Genomic DNA, 19,487 nt, shown 5'->3' with positions numbered 1-19,487 from the left:
TTAGCTTCCTATGCCTGACATATACTAACCTTTATTTTGACTAAAGTTACAATATCTTTTTGTCATCCAAGATTCCTGAACCTTGCCATCTATATCTGTCACATAAACAGAATATATGCTGCTCCTGTACCTGAACCAGCTGGCCTTTGAAAGACCAATGTGTCAATGGTGATGATCAAAACTGGGTGTACAGGCTTCTCATGATTCCCAGCTGGTGCGTCTGAAGTCAATTATTGCCTTGCATAAGACTGACTTACCCTGAAGAGTCAATGGACTGGACTGCCAGCCTGAATAGGCAGCACAGTGGCACAGCTGGTAGAAATGCTCCTCACAGCGCCAGGGACCCGGGTTCAATCCTGACCTCGGGTGATGTCTGTGTGGAGTTTGCGCACTACCTATATCCGCGTGAGTTTCTTTCGAGTGTTCCGGCATCGCACAGCCCAAAGACGTGAGGATTTGTAGGTTAATAGGCCTCTGTAAATTACCCCCAGTGTGTAGATGCAAAAGTGCGATAACATGGAACTAGTGTGAAAAGATGATCAATGGTTGGTGCGGACTCGGTGGGCAGAATGGCCAGTTTCCATGCTGTGTCTCTACACTAAACTAAACTCCCCACTCGGCTGCTCACTCTGCCAAGAGTCAAACTACACTGGGTCTGATAAACACAGCTGCAAAACAAAACCTAAAGTTTTAAATAGTAGAATTCCAAAATTGCTTTGATTACAGGAACTTCTACTCGGTGGGTGGTGATAGGGGAACAAGGTGTGTCCACGTTCTAAAGTTTCTGACATGTATTGACTGTTTAAGAAGTAGATACATTGAAAAACATCCTTTGTAATATTTTGATCACAAACTCTGGGGGAGGATTCCCAATTCCTGCTCTCTGCCTTTAATGATGAGTGTTGCTTTTACATTTTTGTTTCACCAGCTGCAGAGTGAAGTGGAGAAACCACTGCTGTCATTTCGAGAAAACTTCAAGAAGGATATGAAGAAGTTTGACCATCATGTGTCTGACCTTCGCAAACAGCTGAGCGCTCGCTACGCCACAGTGGAGAAGGTATACCATCACCAGCACGAGTGTGAGCTTGGGGTGGGCCACAGTGGAGAAGGTATACCATCACCAGCACGAGTGTGAGCTTGGGGTGGGCCACAGTGGAGAAGGTATACCATCACCAGCACGAGTGTGAGCTTGGGGTGGGCCACAGTGGAGAAGGTATATCATCACCAGCATGTGTGAGCTTGGGGTGGGCCACAGTAGAGAAGGTATACCATCACCGGCACGACTGTCGTTGAATGGGGAGAGGGGGAGCAAGAGTGGAGCTGTGGGATAACGAGGACATCTCTGATGCCCTGGTATGAAACACCTCATCCTCGACGCAGATGCGGCGTAGACGGAGGAATTGGGAGTAGGGAATAGAGTTTTTACAGGAAACAGGGTGGGAAGAAGTGTAGTCAAGATAGCTGTGGAAGTCAGTGGGTTTGTAGTAGATGTCGGTCACTGGTCTATTTCCTGTGATGGAGATGGTGAGATCCAGAAATGGTAGGGAGATGTCGGAGATGATCCAAGTATATTTAAGAAGATATACTTGTATACAGTATTAAGAAAATATACATTGTATACAACAAATTATCCTCCCCATCAGCCAGCGTATACAACAAATCATCCTCCAACATTTCGTCACCTCCAATGGGATCCCACTACTGGCCACATCTTCCCATCCCCTCCCCTTTCTGCGTTCCGCAGAGACCGTTCCCTCCGTAACTCCCTGGTCCACTCGTCCCTTCCTACCCAAACCACCCCCTCCCCGGGCACTTTCCCCTGCAACCGCAGGAGATGCAACACCTGATCCTTTACCTCCCCCCTCGACTCCATCCAAGGACCCAAACAGTCTTTCCAGGTGAGACAGAGGTTCACCTGCACCTCCTCCAACCTCATCTATTACATCCGCTGCTCCATATGTCAACTTCTCTACATCGGCGAGACCAAACGCAGCATCGTGGTGCAAGCAGTAGAGATGCAGTCTCGCAGCGCCAGAAACCCGGGTTCAATCCTGACTATGGGTGCTGTCTGTGTGGAGTTTGCACGTTCTCCTCGTGACCTGTGTAGGTTTTCTCTGGGATATCCGGTTTCCTCCCACATTCAAAGACATACAGGTTTGTAGGTTAATTGGCTTGGTATAAATGTTTTTAAAAATTGTGCCCCTGGTGTGTGTAGAATAGTGTTAGCATGTGGGGATCACTGGTCGGCATGGACTCAGTGGGCCAAAGGGTCTGTTTCTGCGCTGTATCTCTAAACTGAACTAAAACTAAACTCTCAACCACTGCCAATGTGGTCGCCCCTATGTTGACCTTAATATTAACATCATTATTAGGTTATTGGCATCAACCCCATCATTAGGATGCTCTCTTTGGATTCAGGGCATTTGGCCAGAATCTGCAGCCAGTGATGAGTTGACTCACTGTTTGCTCATCTCTTGTGACTGAAGGTATCACAAAATGCTGGAGTAACTCAGCAGGTCAGGCAGCATCTCTGGAGAGAAGGAATGGGTGACGTTTTGGGTCGAGACCCTTCTTCAGACTGATGTGATCTCTTGTGACTGAAATAATATTATTCTTAATTACTGACTAGTCTGTATCACGAAATGTATTTATCTTTTTTTCTAGGCCCAATAATTTGTTGTACGCATTCCCAATCCCGAAATAAAGAACTTAGAGAAAACCATATGATAGCCATTACTATGTTTAATTTTATTTACAGTTTTCCTCAAGTTATGTCTACTTTGAAGTCCTCCTCCTCTCTTTGATGAGAGTTTAGCAACATGCTCTGTCACTGCTCCCCCTCTGTGATTCCTCCTGCCCTCCCGTCACCCATTCATTCTCTCCTGAGATGCTGCCTGACCTGTTGAGTTACTCCAGCATTTACAGTTCATTCACTTGATCCTTACATGTGTGCAAAGAACACTTGTGCAGCTTGAAATCCCCACCTTTCTTTGTTGTTTAAAACTCGACCCTGTATATTTCTTATTTCCCTCCAAGCTTTGGTTAACGGTGTCTTTATCTGTGGGGCTTTCACCGGTTGCTTTACTCTTTTCCTTTCAATTTGACTTAGAATTATAATTTTTAAGCTATTGCTACAATTGAGGTGAGTGAACTGTCTCAGTTGTTTCAGAGAATTGTGGTGTAACGTTATATGTCATACTGATCGTGTTATGGTATTTTATAGTTTCCCCGAAGTTTACAGGAAATCCCACATGACTCAGTTATGATCAGCAAGTACTAAAAATGTACAGATGTGTTAGTTCACCTTCATGCAAAAAATGATGTTACTGTGGCAGCCTCATAGTGAACATGTGCAATCCATTTCAACAGTGACATCTGTTGGCTTTAGACGTTCTGAGTTTCTTTTCTGTAGGGCTCCGAGTTATAAAGGCCTGGAAATTCAGCAGCTCCTCAGGTGCTAAATAGCCTTGCTGGACTTCATTGTAGAGGCCTTTGCTGTGCTCCATGTTGGATAGGCCGAATGGAGTGAGAATTAAAGCATTCACAGTCGAAATAATTGAATTTGAAGTCCCAGAACTGATCATGAAACTCTCTGATGTTGAACTGTCGCTGCATCTATCAGAATCAGTCCTTCGACGCTGGTTTTGGAAGTGTGTTCTTGCTTCTCGCTGTAACTCCACCACTTCAGTGTGCTCATTGCCCTCCCCATCCTCCTGCTGCTCACCCTTTCCTGGAAGTGTAGTCTGTTCCTTAACCCTGGCAGCACAGGAACTTTATGTGGTCCGATTTACTTGCCCCAAAATAATCACACTTGAATTTTTCCATTGCACAAGGCTGTACACAAGGCATTACAAGCTGGCTATGTTTGTGCTCACCAAAAGCTTCAAAATGATCGTGTATCACAAGTTGATTTTACAAAGAGAGAAACCGATGCCTCACCACTTCACTCTCTTCAGTCTATAGTTTACCAGTCTGTTGAGAAGCTCTTTCCATATCACTCGATGGCCATCTGAATGGGCCATTCTCGTATCTACTATATTAGGATGAATGAATTCATTAATTTGTAGCCACTGATTTAGTCTGAAGCCACTGAAAGCTATTGCACTATTTCAGATAACATTCTGAGTGATTGTGAGCACTGTAGCCATTTAAAATGGACCCAGGCTTCTGTTAGAGGAAGCGTTTCATTTTTTTCACATGGAAGTTCTGTATGTTTTTTTAACTTTAAGCATTGTTCTGAAGAGTGGCTCAGAGACACCGAGAGGCCACCCTGTCTAATTGTCAGATGTACCGGGAAGAGACCAATGAAATTCTTACCCGCTGCAGTTTTACAGGCAAATTAATGCAACACATAACAAATAATATACAACAATATATTCCTTTATTCATCCCACACCGGGAAAATTTACAATAAATAATAATATTATAATAATATAATAAATTATCAGCTGTACTCGGTAACCAGAACATCATAATGAAAGCTGAAGTACATAGTAAAACCTTTATACAATATCAACAGTATATAGTAGATTGACACTAAAAGCTGGAGTAACTCAGTGGGACAGGCAGCATCCCTGGAGAGAAGGAATGTGTGATGTTACGGGTCAACACCCTTCTTCAGACTGCCGTCAGACTGACCCAGTCCTTCTCTCCAGAGATGCTGCCTGTCCCGCTGAGTTACTCAGCATTTTGTGTCTATCTTCGGTGTAACCAGCGTCTGCAGTTCCATCCTGCACACTAGCGTGTGGTGTTGAGCAAGGATTGTGCTTCAGAATGGACAGGGTGATTTAAGTGCCCGGTGGTTCAAGGGAAGAAGATGCTCTTGAATCTAGAGGTAATTGTCCTCAGGCTCTGGTACTTTTTCCCCCAATGATTGCAGTGAGATGAGAGTATGGCCAGTGTGGTGTGGGTCTTTCATGATGTAAGGTGTCACCTTAGTAACATAATTTGCATGAAGATGGGGCAATTTTATAGTCTTCAAATCATGCCTGTAGTCTAGCTTTCATTTTGTTCCAACTTTCATCCCCACTACCATCTCCAGAAACATCTTGCCACTCCACACCTTTATTCTGGAGTTCCTCTTTGTCTATTACGTTCATTTAATACCCCTTCAACATTTTTCTTTTGGGCATGGATCACTTCATATTAAGGTCATAAGGTCATAAGTGATAGGAGCAGAATTAGGCCATTCAGCCCATCAAGTCTGGTCCGCAATTCAATCGTGACTGATCTTTCTTTCCGCCTTGACCTCATTCTCGTGCCTTCTCCCCATAACCCTTGACACCCGTCCTTTTGTCATATTCCTCAGCATCCATTGTTCATGCTGTCATGGAGTCTCTGTCAACTAGGTGCTGCTGCTGGTGAGGTAGCTCCCAATGAAAGGAAGACCTCTTTGAATTTGCTCTAATTGATGTCACTTTCCTTATAGGCTCGAAAAGCGTTGACAGAGAGGCAGAAGGATCTAGAATTTAAAACTCAACAGATGGAGAATAAATCTAATTACAAAACAGAGGAAGACATCAAGAAAGCCAGGCGGAAATCGACACAAGCAGGTGGGATATGGCGCAATGTTTGGGACTGGCGTTAAACATGTTGACTGTTGTGGCTCTGTTGTTGTGGGGTGGACTCCCTTGATTGTTATATTATCATATCATATCATATATCTACAGCCGGAAACAGGCCTTTTCGGCCCTCCAAGTCCGTGCCGCCCAGTGATCCCCGTACATTAACACTATCCTACACCCACTAGGGACAATTTTTACATTTACCCAGCCAATTAACCTACATACCTGTACGTCTTTGGAGTGTGGGAGGAAACCGAAGATCTCGGAGAAAACCCACGCAGGTCACGGGGAGAACGTACAAACTCCTTACAGTGCAGCACCCGTAGTCAGGATCGAACCTGTGTCTCCGGCGCTGCATTCGCTGTAAAGCAGCAACTCTACCGCTGCGCTACCGTGCCGCCCTGATTGTTAGATTATTTTACCTGATGCAGGGCCCATGTGCTGCCTCCTGAGGATTAAAAATAATGTAAAAAGGAGGGAATGAAATCAATGGACTGTTGCTACAACTGCATATTGCTTTTCTATGTAGCAGGAAGAGATAACATGGTGAAAAAATGCATGAAGCAAAAGTTTTTAGTCGGAACCATTTAGGGGGTCACTCTCGTTCTTAATTACTCTCCCAACTTAACACTGGACATAGGGTTGCCAACTGTCCCGTAGGGGACCGCTCTTGTCCTGTTTTAGGCCCGCGGGCCGCTGTAGGCCGGGACAGTGCAGGCTAACGGAGTGTGTTCGCCTAACGGAGGTTGCGTAGCAACCCGCCTCCCAGCCCGGGCGGCCACCATTGGTGGAGCAGGAGCACATGGCCGCTGGCTGAGTGAGGCCAATTGGGGCGCAGGGCCGTGATGTTACCTTGTCCCGTATTTGGGAGTGAGATAGTTGGCAACCCGAGGGAGAAAGGATATACTGACATAGTAGGTTACTTTTAAAAATAAATACTCTGACTGGCAGGTAAGTTGCTCGGCTGGGAGCTTCCTGATGTGGCGACATTGAATGTTTGTATGCTCTTCTCTCCCAATGTCCACACTGGTTTGAAGGCCCTTGCTGCGGTCGCCTTTATTCAGGTTCGTGTGACTCATACCCAATGCACAAGTTGTGTTTCCTGTGAATTGATGCAAGACCATGAGTACATTTGCAAGTGAGTGGTGATCTGAGAGATTATTATTTGAGAGATATTGCACAAAAAAACATGGGATATCTGACCTCCAGTTGGCAACACATAACACTTTCCTCAAAGTAGAAACGACGAAAATTAGCGAGTAAAATCATTAAATGCTTCTAATCTTCCCTTCCTAGAACATTGGATAACAGCACAGTTACACATTCTTTTTGAATATTTAATGTCAATTTGTGTTGTCTAAGCTAACCATCATGATGAAAGATGCTGTTACAGATGTTCTTTTGGACCACAAGATATTTTGTTTTTATTCATAAGTGAGAACTTACAGACAATATTGAACAAAAAGTAGTTGTCATATAGCAAAAAATAAACTTTTGGATGAACTCAGCAGGTCAATGCGTATCTTTGGAGGTAAAGTGATGGTCACCATTTCAGGTTGAGATATTGCATCAGGACTGAGATGTAGAGCGGAGATAGCCAGTAGATAGAAGTGAAAAGAAGGGGTTGAGACAGAGGATGGTAGGTCATAGAATCATAGAGTGATACAGTGTGGAAATGGGTCGGAGGGCCGAATGGCCTCCTCCTGCACCTATTTTCTATGTTTCTATGGGCCCTTTGGCCCAACTTGCCCAGGTCAACATGTTCCAGCTACAGTGGTCCCACCTGCCCACGTTTGGCCCATATCCCTCAAAACCTGTCCTATCCATGTACCTGTCTAACTGTTTTCTTACATGCTGGGATAATGCCTACCTCAACTACCTCCTCCAGCAGCTTATTCCATACACCCACAATCCTTTGTGTGAAAAAGATACCCCTCGGGTTCCTATTAAATCTTTTCCCCTTCACCTTAAACCAATATCCTCTGATCCTCCATTCCCCTACTATGGGCAAGACTCTGTGCATCTACCCAATCTATTCCTCTCATGATTTTGTGTACACCTCTCTAAGATCACCCCTCATCCTCCTGCGCTCCAAAGAATAGATTCCCAGCCTACTCAACCTCTCCCTGTAACTCACACCCTCTAGTCCTGACAACATCCTCGTAAATCTTCTCTGTAGTCTTTTCAGCTTGACAACATCGAGCTGACACAGAGGATGGTAGGTGATGCGTGAATCAGATTGGGGGAAGTGGGGAAACAGTGGCTGATGGAGTCGGGCAGGGAGGAGGAGGGGGAGGCTAGGGACTGAGGCTACTAAGTGATAGGTGGAAACAGATAAGGCAAGGATACTGGGCAGATGGAACCTGTTGGGGGTGGGTGCCAGATAGTGAGGGCACGGATTGAAAGGGGGAACAAAGTGCAGGAAGAACCTTGGTGGACTGGTGGAGATGGGATAGGAACACAGGAGGAATGGGTGAACTGAAATTGAAAAATTAAATGTTCACACCATTGGGCTGTAAACTCGAGGTGGGTCTAATGAACATTGAATTCAATTTCAGGAAACAGGCTCTCCCACGTATCTCTCCCACTCCCACCTGTCCACCTGTCTCTCTCCCTTTGTTCACCTTTTATATCCCCTGCCCTGCCCCCTTGTTACCTTGGTCCATCTCTCTTCTCCACTTGGTTCCATCTGCCCATCGCCCACATGCCTATCCACCTTGGTTTCACCTCCCTTGGTTTACCTTTCTTATCCCCTTCCCCATCTCATTCCATCTGCCCGTCATCCTCCCTTACCTGCTTCCACCTATTACCTACCGGCCTCTGTCTGTATCTTCCCTCTCCCCTCCCCCTCCTGGCTCCACCTGTCTATTTTCCGGTGTTTTCACCCATCATCGACTATCTCCTGTCTTGCCTCTCCCTCTCACTTCTCTCTACTGGCTATGTTCCCTCTATCATCTTCGTGCAGATGCAGGGTCGACCATCTTTTTGCTTCCACTGATGCTGCTTTGCTCACTGAATTCATCCAACATCTTAATTTTGCTCCAGATTCCAGCAGCTGCTGTTTGTTGTGCCTCCGTGCTTCTGACTGGGAATATGTAGCCATGTTCCCTTTGAGAAGATGATGTTTGGGCAAAGTTCCTTTTTTATTTGTTGCTGATAAAGCCGACTTTGTGAAATTCAGCTGCAGTGTTCCCAATGTTGGGGGAGTCCAGAACCAGAGGCCACAGTCTAAGAGTAAAGGGGAGGCCATTTAAAAACTGAGGTGAGAAGAAACTTTTTCACCCAGAGAGTTGTGAATCTGTGGGATTCTCTGCCACAGAAGGCAGTGGAGGCCAATTCACTGGATGAATTTAATAGAGAGTTAGATAGATCTGTAGGGGCTAGTGGAATCAAGGGATATGGGGAGAAGGCAGGCACGGGTTACTGATTGGGGATCTACTTCTTCTTTCGTGTTCATCATCTATGTTTCAAATGTGGATCAGCCATGATCGCAATGAATGGCGGTGCTGGCTCGAAGGGCCAAATGGCCTCCTGCACCTATTTTCTATGTTTCTATGTATCTCTTTATCCTTATTTCTGAGCTTCTGTTGTATATGTGTAGCTTGGTGTAGTATTGTTGACATTATGATAAATGCTTCCTATTAGTGCTGCATGTTACACTGGTTGCTGTTAACAAACTTCAGCCAACTTATATGTTTAATCCGAGCTTGGGGGATGTTAATATGGCTATTATATTAGCATAATGTTTATAGAAGGATAAATATTGACCAGATCTCCAGGAGCGTGCATTGTTTGAATCATGTGAAGAGATTATTTTGTCTGCAGCCTGGTTTGCAGTATTACAGTCCATATGAGAATTGTGACTTCAGAGTGGAGCCGTCCCTAGCACTCTAAGATGCTGGCACTCTAAAATGCTAGTGTTGGTTGTGCAATCAAATCCTGGGAGAGAAGTTTGAGCCCATAATTTTGTGATGCTGAGGCAAGATTGCTACTATTGGGCCAAGGCAATCACAAGAGACATAGTTATTGTCAGGGTGGGAATTGTTCACATTTCATGTTTGCCCACTATTAACTCTACCATTTAAACATGTTCTAATAACTGTTGATGATGCAATATTACATTTCCTTTTAGGCAGGAACCCTACGTTGTATTGATGATTGATGACTAGATATCATTGCATAATTGCTGCTATGGAGAATAAACAAGCCTATGCACACATGGTCCTAAATGTACCTGAACTTACTTTTGTCAGGCCTGAATAGAGTGGATGTGGAGAGGATGTTTCCACTAGTGGAAGAGTCCAGGACTAGAGGTCATAGCCTTAGATTTAAAGGACATTCCTTTTGGAAGATGAGGAGGAATCTCTTTAGTCAGAGGGTGGTGAATCTGTGGAATTCTTTGCCAAAGAAGGCTGTGGTAGCCAAGTCAATGGATATTTTTAAGGCAGAAATGGATCAATTCTTAGGAAAAAAAGACTGCAGATGCTGGTTTAAATCAAAGGTAGACACAAAATGCTGGAATAACTCGGTGGGCCAGGCAGCATCTCGGGAGAGAAGGAATGGGTGACATTTCGGGTCGAGACCCTTCTTTAGACCCTCCTGATCGATTCTTGATTAGTACGGGTGTCAGGAGTTATGGGGAGAAGGCAGGAGAATGCGGTTAGGAGGGAGAGATAGATCAGCCATGATTGAATGGCAGAGTAGACTTGATGGGCCGAATGGCTTTTTGCCGTTGGGTTTCCAGAATCTGAGAGAGGAGCCCAAGTGGCCATCCCTGGTAATTCTGGATTCTACTAGTTGTAGACATTAGTGTCCCAACATGTCAATGAGAACCACGATCAAAAATGCGAGTCTTGACCAATTATGTGTAGTTGATGTGGAGTATATGCGTGGTGTCTCCTGCTTCAGCAGTTGCTGAAGTTTTAAACTCTCATCTTTGTGCTGAAATCCTTGTGCCTCCCTACATCAGCAGCCTCTTCCTGCTGTACATCCCTGCTAGATCTATGTGCTCCTTCAGCTAGTGCAGACATGACTTGATTTCCCGTCAGAAGATGGCGGCTGTGTCTTCTGGTGCCAAGGCCCTGCAGTAAATTTGAGTATTTTTTCCATCAGAACTCCATCCCCTTTGATCTTTCCTCGTTTAAAATACGACTTAAAACCCAACTTGACCAATATTTTCAGTCATCTGATTGTAATTATTTGTTTGTTTATGTTGTGATATAACAATATTTGCATTTCCATAGTTACAGAGGAGTGTCCCACAAATATAAGTGGGGCCAGTTGAAAGTTCTGTAACCAGTGGGGCAGCTTCATTATGCCAGTCACACAAAACTCCTTTCACTGTTTTGTACTTTGCCAGATGCAACTTATTTAAAATCTTATTTGAATTTAAATACTGTCAGTTTTATGACTCTCACTTAGCAACAGAAAGGGTGACGCACAGTATTCCCGGGAAGCAGGCTCGGGTCTTGCATTTTGTCAGAACCACTGTGGGAAGTTGGGAATTTAAAACATCTGTATTTGCAAAGCAAGGTGCCAAATTGTGCGTTTGCTTCCTTTCCATTTTCAGTCACTATACGTTTCGTGGATTGACTTGGACAGTGTTTGCAGTGTTGGCTGTTGGTGAACATTAGCAGCTGTTGTGAATTACAATCGAGAGCAAAATATTTCCCCACTGGTGTTTGAGAGCAAAAGAATTGTAGTAACCGGACTTGGATCAGGCCAATATAAATAAGGCCCTTTTGAATGCTCTTCTCTTCCTGGCCAAATTTATATACACTCCACATGGCCCATGTGTTTGGCTGTAATTTAACACCAGCCTGCATCTGCACTAATGGCCTGATCTCCTGAGAGACAGTCATTAAAGTCCAAGTAATAACGTATGAGGAATGATAGAATCATGGACAAAATAAGCAAGAAACATGTAGTTTAGTTTATCTCTTTAAAAATGTCATTTTATTTTTTGCTGTTGAGCTTGCTCCTGTGTCTACAATAACAACATCAACATGTTAAAAATGCACAGCTTCTGAGAGCTTTTTTCTAATTTCTCATCCATTCATAGCCAAATCAGAGGTCCCAGGTTCTCTCAGTGGCTGAAGAAATGATGCACATCTTCTGCTAATCCTGGGCTCAACTGCCCTTGGATCCTGCTGTTCCTTCCAGCGTGATCCTGACGCAATTTTCCACTCCCAGCCCAGCACAGTGAAGTGCAAAGTGCCTTTCAACACCATTTTTTAGTTTAGTTTAGTTTAGAGATACAGCGCGGAGCCTGGACCTTCAGTCCACCGAGTCTGCACCAACCAGTGATCCCCGCACACTTACACTATCCTACACACACTGGGGACAATTTTACAATTTTACCAATCCAATTTGCCTACAATCCTGTACGTTTTTGGAGTGTGGGAGGGAACGAGATCCCGGAGAAAACCCATGCAGTCACAGGGAGAACACACAAACTCCATGAAGCCAGCCAGCACCCCTAGTCAGGATTGAACCCGGGTCTCTAGTGCTGTGAGGCAACTCTACCATTGTGCTGGCTGATCTCACACAATGGCACTGACAGCTGGTGAACCATCCCCAGGCTCAGCCTCTTTGGAAACTGAACAAAGGTCAACAATAAAAACGTAGAAAACCACGTGATAAATATTGAAATAATACGAAATTAAAACTATTCATTTTATGTAAACTGAAACAGCAAAATACATTCACACTTAATTTGTTTAGTTTATGTGTCTTTAACTGCTAAGTTAATATGTGCAGTTAACATTCACCCGGTAGTTGTTTCAGCCTTTGATTTCTGCGGGCTTGGTGGGTACTTGGATCAGGTGGGGAATCTATGGGTGATCGTGCTAACCTCACCAGCATATTGCTCAGATTGCTGATGGCAAGGTGCTGGTGTTCATTAGGCCACTGTTACCAATGCATTTCTAGATTTTCACAATGAAGCATGGAAAAGTCATGACTGCAGCTTTGGTGTTGGGAGATTCCCCCCCCCCTCCCCCCTCCCCCCCCCCCTCCATCCACCCCACCCCTCCCCACACATAAACACTGCTGCATGAAAACTCACCCGATTGATTAATTGAAAGATATAGCATGGAAACAGGCCCTTCGGTCCACTGAGCCCTTGCCGAACATCAATCACCTGTTCTCACTAATTCTATGTTATCCCACTTTCATAAATGCTCCGTCCCAAACCTCTTCCCACCCATACAACCTGCCGCCCAAATTGGGAGTGTTGGCAAGTTTAAAGAGTAGATCCTACGCTCAGAAAATGTCAAATGTCATGAGAAGCTGAATGTCACCAGCTCAGATCCATCTGAGCTGTCACTAGTTACTTCCTCTCAATATCTTACTTCTAAATTTCTCAACCTGCTGTCTTGTAATACTTAATCAATTCCCTCCCTTCGCCAATATGTTACTTGTACAACTGGGAGGCAGGGCTACCAGAGGTCATTGTTGTGTAGATTGTGGAGGGAGGAACTGCAGACGCTGGTTTACACCGAAGATAGGCACAAAATGCTGGAGTAACTCAGCGGGACAGGCAGCATCTCTGGAGAGAAGGAATGGGTGATTTTGGGTCGCCACCCTTCTTCAGACTATAAGATTGTTATAAGATTGTTGGAGTGGAATCGAGCTTAGTTATTCAAAAGGCATCAGATATTTGAAAGCAAAAATTCAGCAGGGCTGCAGGGAATGAGCTGTGGAGTGATACAAATCAGTGATACATTCGAACAGCAAGTGGAGGCGTGATCACCTCTGGTAAAGGCTGAACGTTTCCAGTCGATAAATAAGTAATGAAAATGTTTTAAAATGTGGAAAGGTTAAATTGGATCTGTCAGGTTGGGCAAGAGACAGCAATTGAAGTTGTACTCTCATGTTTGTACCTCCATGACTGAGGGGTTAATGGTTTGCACTGCAGTTTGCATTCTTCACTGAACTTTCCCTTCTCATTTCCTGCAATGAAAGGAGATTGCTCATTAAAAAGAAATGCAGCAACACGTTAATATGTTCTCCTTTGGTGGTTAGAAATGGAGGGACCACAACCAGTTGCCCCAAGCTGCAGCAAGGCAGCGTTTACCAGGGCTTCTGCCATCCTACTGACACCAAGAGTTTCCTGCAGAGTGAGTTTCCGTATCATATTGCAACGTGCAGGGCACGTCCAGAGAAAGGTGGGGGGAGAGGGCTTGTAGCAACTGGTCTTTTCTACATTTCCTTATCAGCATCTGCTTTGATCTGTTGTTTTCACACATTACCCTGCCATATCTCCCTGAGCCCTGACTCAGTCTGAAGAAGGGTCTCGACCCGAAATGCCACCCATTCCTTCTCTCCAGAGATGCTGCCTGTTCCGCCTGTACAGCTTTTTATGTCTATCTTCGGTGATAGAGCAGATTGGGTCTTCTCACAGGGCCTGGAAGGCAGAGGTATGGGGGAAAGAGTACATTGATCTGCGGATGGAACTGCCGCTGTCCATTGCTCTGTTCCAGGTGTCCCTACCCCACTTGGCTGCCTCTTTGGCTGCGTGATATTTGCCTCGCACCCTACTGACATGGTTGGGATTTGGCACATGTAAATATGGCAACTTCTCACTGATACAGAGTGAGCACAGAGTTACTGATGAACCTGTGCCAGGGACGAGACCTTAACATTACTGCCAAGATACATTTCCCACCTGACCAAAGTACCGTGACTCATAGATATCAATAGGGAACAAAGAAACTGCTGGGAAAAATGCCAATTTGATATTTTATTTAACAACTGAGTACTTAAAAACTAACAGAATTAACAAACGAGAATGGGATTTATTGTGTTTCACTGGAGAAATAAAAGTAATAAAGGTAATAATTTTAGTTGTGCCAAGACATCAACTGGTTCTTACAACACATAATTAGATTGCCTGCTTGTGCCTGGCACTTTATGGAGAAATATCTGATTGCAACAATATTGTGAATACCACATGGCTGAGATGGTGGTAAAATACTCTTTCCAAATCTTTGCTGAAATTTAAAACACTATTAATCTCTCTCCACCATTGGAAACCTCAACGTTTAAGTCTTGCAATGACTCTGAGTTCAGAGGGGAGCCGGTCAGGGTGGCACAGCTGGTACAAGGCCTCACGGCCTCAGTGATGTGGCTTCACACTGGGCCTTGGCTGCTGGCTGGCTGTCTGTCTGTCTGCAGTTCATTCACCACAAAGGTTTCTTCCAGCTGCTTCCATTTCTTTCTTCAAAGATACAGTATGGAAACTGGCCCTTCAGCCCACCGAGTCCATGCTGACCCTGTTCACACTAGTTCTATGTTATCCCACTTTCTCATCTACTCCAACACACCAGGGGACTTTAGAGGCCAATTAATTTACAAATCCGTACGTGTTGAGGTAGGAGGGAACCCACCTGGTGGGCACCTGGAGGGAACCCACACGGTCATAGGGAGAATGTGTAAACTCCACAGAGACAGCAGCCAAGATCAGGATTGAACCTGGTTCCCGATGCTATGAGGCAGCATTTCTACCAGCTGCACCACCATGCCACCAACTGTTTCCTTCCACAACCCAAACATATGTGGGTGCAACTGGGTTAATTAGGCATGTGGCTGGTGGGAGAAACTGGGGTGTTGTTGGGATTGTTTGAAGAATAGGATGGGTTAGTGTGTGATTAGTGCAAATGGGTTATTGGTAGTGAGATTCCCATGGGCCTCATTCTGTGCTGTACCCCTCAATGACGCTGTACGCTGTGATTTTGTAAATGGCTGGGCAGCCCAACATCACAAGCTTGGCCAAACACCAGGGGATGTAGGTTAATGGGATTTTGTAGGGGCGGAGGGCACTGTAAGGTCACCCTTACAGATTTGCAACACTTTCAAAACACCTTGAGAACATGTGCTAACTTTTATCACGCGGTCGAGCTCATGAATATAGGATGTCATTGCCATCCCTTGTGGACGATTTAGAGAAAAAACAGACAAATGATTTGTGGTGTTGAGGTCAACCATACTGAGTGCAGGAATTTGGAGCATCCACACACACTGCTGTCTGTGGAGTTTACACATTCTCCCTATGACCGTGTGGGTTCCCTCCAGGTGGGTTCCCTCCTACCTCTGCACTGAGTTACTCCAGCACTTTATCTCCTTTAATAAATGTTTCTCTCTTAATCATTCTCCCACTCACCCACCCCAAGCAATGATTTAAAGACCTATTGCCTTGAATTGAAGCATTAACTTTGTTTCTCTCAGTATCGATGCAGATTATTTACATTACTTTCTGTTTTTATTATATAGTGTTTGAGAGTTGGTGGAAATGGTTGTTAACACAAATTTTCCAATGTTTTGTAGAACCCAAAGTATTGGAGTAACTCAACAGGTCAGGCAGCATTTCTGGAGGACTGTGATCTATGCAAAATTCCAACATCTGCAGTTCTTCTAACTCTGTCCTCCAGAGATTTAGCCTGGCCTGCTGTTACTCCAGCACTTTGTGTTCAGCTCAAGATTCCAGCACATGTCTGAGAAGGGTCTCAACCCGAAACGTCACCCATTCCTTCTCTCCCGAGATGCTGCCTGACCCGCTGAGTTGCTCCAGCATTTTGTGTCTACCTTCGGAGTCTGAAGAAGGGTCTCAACCCGAATCGTCACCCATTCCTTCTCTCCCGAGATGCTGCCTGACCCGCTGAGTTACTCCAGCATTTTGTGTCCAGCTTAGAGAGTAAAGAAGGCTGTAATTGTAAAAATGCCGCTTGAAAATGATCTAATTTAGTCAAAAATGTATGTTATTTGTTACAGCAGTTGCCTTAAATCTCCCAAAATGCAAATTCATGATAATGTTTATATCACCAGGAGAGAGAAATAGAATTCCAAATGCAAGCAACAAGTTGATGATAGGGAGTGAAGACAAATCACTGAACAGACTCCACCACTGCACAACAGATTGAGGTTACTGCTCTGGGGATGATTGTTACTGTATTTCCCTTCCTTTCACAGTCCTGTTTTTATTTTTTTCTCCCATCTCATCACACCTTGTCCAACCCTCCACATCATCATGTCCTTCCCCGCATTTCATCTTGTCTCTCTTCCACGGCACCCTTTCCCTCTCCCCCCTCCACCCCGATCTCTGTTCTGTTGCAATTACCATCTTGGCAGAAAGACTTATTTTCTCACTTGCTCAGTTGATAACCATAGTTGCCAATGAGATGCTGGAGGCAGTGAGGTTTTTAATGTGATGTACCATAAACTACTAGTAAAAAACACATCACTCTACCTTGAGATTATTGCCTGATAATCACCTACCACATGTGGCTATTAGATGCAGATGCAGATGCAGTCACGCTGGCTCCAGGATTGAATGAACAATTGATAATCTCTATCTATTGACATGCGTACTCAAGGCAGAGGAGGTAGTTATCTCGTGATGTTACCATCAAGCAATGGTAAGCATCAATGACTGGAGGGAAGGGAACGTCTGCTATTATTTTCAAAAAACTAATTGCTGTTTGCAGCATTCTGTTATCATTATGTTGCAGAACAAGCAGGCAAACAGATGCGAAACAGTAAAACTGCCTTAGCAGAGCTTGGTCGGATTTGTAATGCAAATGATTAGAGGCTGTGATATTGAAGCGTTCATTTGCAAGATACTAGATCCATACTGCCACCTAGTGTGAACTAATGCAACAGCCCAACCCTGCCACTTGTACCATCCTGTACCATCTATCAGTTTACAAGTAACACTGGTCTGCACTGACAATTATAAGCATTGAGGATCGGTATTGACTTTAAACTTTAAACTGGTGCTGATGACTTTGAGCTTGATGGATATAGAGCTGGAAATGTTCTTGCATGAACTATAAGATTTTTAATATTTACTTCACACAGAATATTTGCTCCCTGTGGTTCAGACCACTGTGGCCACAGTGTTACATCCTTCATTCTCAGTAATGTGCATGCAGATCTCTGATATCATCTGGGTTAATTAAAGCAACGCATTTAATAAACGCATGTAGAGATTTTCAGCCAGTGGGCAACATGATCGATCTGTTGGGTTTGGCCCAATCGGTACATGATCCACAGACCTGTTTATCCAGTGTGCCAGTACTCCATTAATTCCGACAGGGTTGGTGCCATTTCCCACTGCCCTGTCACCCTGCCCGTCCTCTATTCACAGTGGGATGGTCATTCAGGTACTGCTCTGGAAAAGTCCTGACCAGGGACTATTAGAAAAATAAAAGTTGCTTATTCTCTGCGAAATGTCTTCTCTTCTGTTGATGTACATCTAGTCGGCTGATACTCTTGTAGTCGGCTGACACTAGATCCATTGTGTCTTTCTCCTTTTGCCTGACACTGTGAACTGAGCCCCATACTGCCGGTCACATATTGACCCGTTGCAACAAGGCCTGGTTCAGCAATTCAAATGTCCAGGAACAAAGGGGTTTAGAAAATGTGCTGCACGCTGCCTGGTCCATGATGAGCACTGACCACTCCACTATCGAAGGGATCTATCGGAGGTGCCGCCTCTTAAAGGCAGCCAGCATTATCAAAGACCCACACCTAGGATTGCCAACTGCCCCGTATCAGCCGGGACATCACGGATTTTGGGCTAAATTGTTTGACACGGGATCACCCATGTCCTGTATTAGGCCCGGATGGCGTTTTAGGCCCGGATGGCGCTGTAGGCCCGGACGCTGTAGGCCTGGACGCTGTAGGCCTGGACGCTGTAGGCCCGGACAGTGTAGGTCCGCAGGCCCGGGCGCCTCTTAACAGAGGTTGTGTAGCAACCCGCCTCCTGGCCCAGGCGGCCACTGTTGGTGGAGCAGGAGCACGTGGCCGGTGGCTGGATTAGGTCATCTTTTGTCCCTTATTTGGGAGTGAGAAAGTTGGCAACCCTATTCGTACCATACTATAGGAGTCTGAAAACCGTGACCTCCAGATTCAAGAACAGTTTCTTCCCAATAGCCATCAAGCTGTTGAACATTATAAAACACTGACTAAACTAAGAACAATGAGTTGTCTTGGCTGCAGTAAGGCTTTGGACTTCTGCACTCATATTGGAGCTGTTCATTTATTGATTTTTTTGTGTATTATGTTATCTATGAGCACTGTTTAGAGGCCTGTTATGCTGCTGCTAGTAAGCATTGTTTTGTTGTCGGTACATATGACAATGAAAGGCTGATGACTGGCTACGCCAGTGATTAGTCTGCAGGTTATCCGATTTGGCAGCTCACCCTTTGCCTGAGTGCAGCATCTTTCTCAGGCGTCCACCTGCTGCCATCTGCTGGTGTCTGCCCTTCCCTGACGCCAGCACTCTGCCCAAGTGGTTGAGAGATAGACACAAAATGCTGGAGTAGATTTAGATTTTTAGATTTTAGATTTAGAGATACAGCGCAGAAACAGGCCCTTCGGCACACCGGGTCCGCGCCGCCCAGCGATCCCCGCACATTAACACTATCCTACACACACTAGGGACAATTTTTACATTTGCCCAGCCAATTAACCTACATACCTGCACGTCTTTGGAGTGTGGGAGGAAACCGAAGATCTCGGAGAAAACCCACACAGGTCACGGGAAGAACGTACAAACTCCGCACAAATGGCGCCGTAGTCAGGATCGAACCTGAGTCTCCGGCGCTGCATTCGCTGTAAGGCAGCAACTCTACCGCTGCACTGACAGGCAGCATCTCTGGATAGAAGGAATGGGTGATGTTGCCGTTCAAGACCCTTCTTCAGACTGAGAGTTAGGGGAGAGGGAGACACAGAGATAAGGAAGGGTGTATGACAAGGAGACATCAAAGGGGACTAAGCTCAAGGAAAATGTAGAGTAGATCATTGTTAGCTAGGCGAAGGTGACAGCAAAGCAAAGAGATAAAATGTAGTCAGGAAGACAGTCAGACTGGTCAGAGAACTAGGATGGAGGAGGGATGGAGAGAGAGGGAAAGCAAGGATTAC

The 19,487-nt window shown here is 45.0% G+C and overlaps 1 protein-coding gene across 2 annotated transcripts in view; it reads left to right on the top strand.

Moving 5' to 3' along the window:
* gas7b (growth arrest-specific 7b) overlaps positions 1 to 19,487 on the top strand; it is a 530,610-nt gene that overhangs the window by 475,677 nt on the left and 35,446 nt on the right. For both annotated transcript variants that reach the window (XM_078400926.1, XM_078400928.1), the window contains 2 exons: positions 929 to 1,057; positions 5,429 to 5,552. In XM_078400926.1, the coding sequence (XP_078257052.1) occupies positions 929 to 1,057; positions 5,429 to 5,552 (253 nt within the window). The remainder of the gene's footprint in view (positions 1 to 928; positions 1,058 to 5,428; positions 5,553 to 19,487) is intronic.

This window comes from Rhinoraja longicauda, chromosome 6, assembly GCF_053455715.1.
Source record: "Rhinoraja longicauda isolate Sanriku21f chromosome 6, sRhiLon1.1, whole genome shotgun sequence".
In the NCBI taxonomy this organism is placed as follows: Eukaryota; Metazoa; Chordata; class Chondrichthyes; order Rajiformes; family Arhynchobatidae; genus Rhinoraja; species Rhinoraja longicauda.
This window is presented reverse-complemented; position numbering and strand designations above follow the sequence as displayed.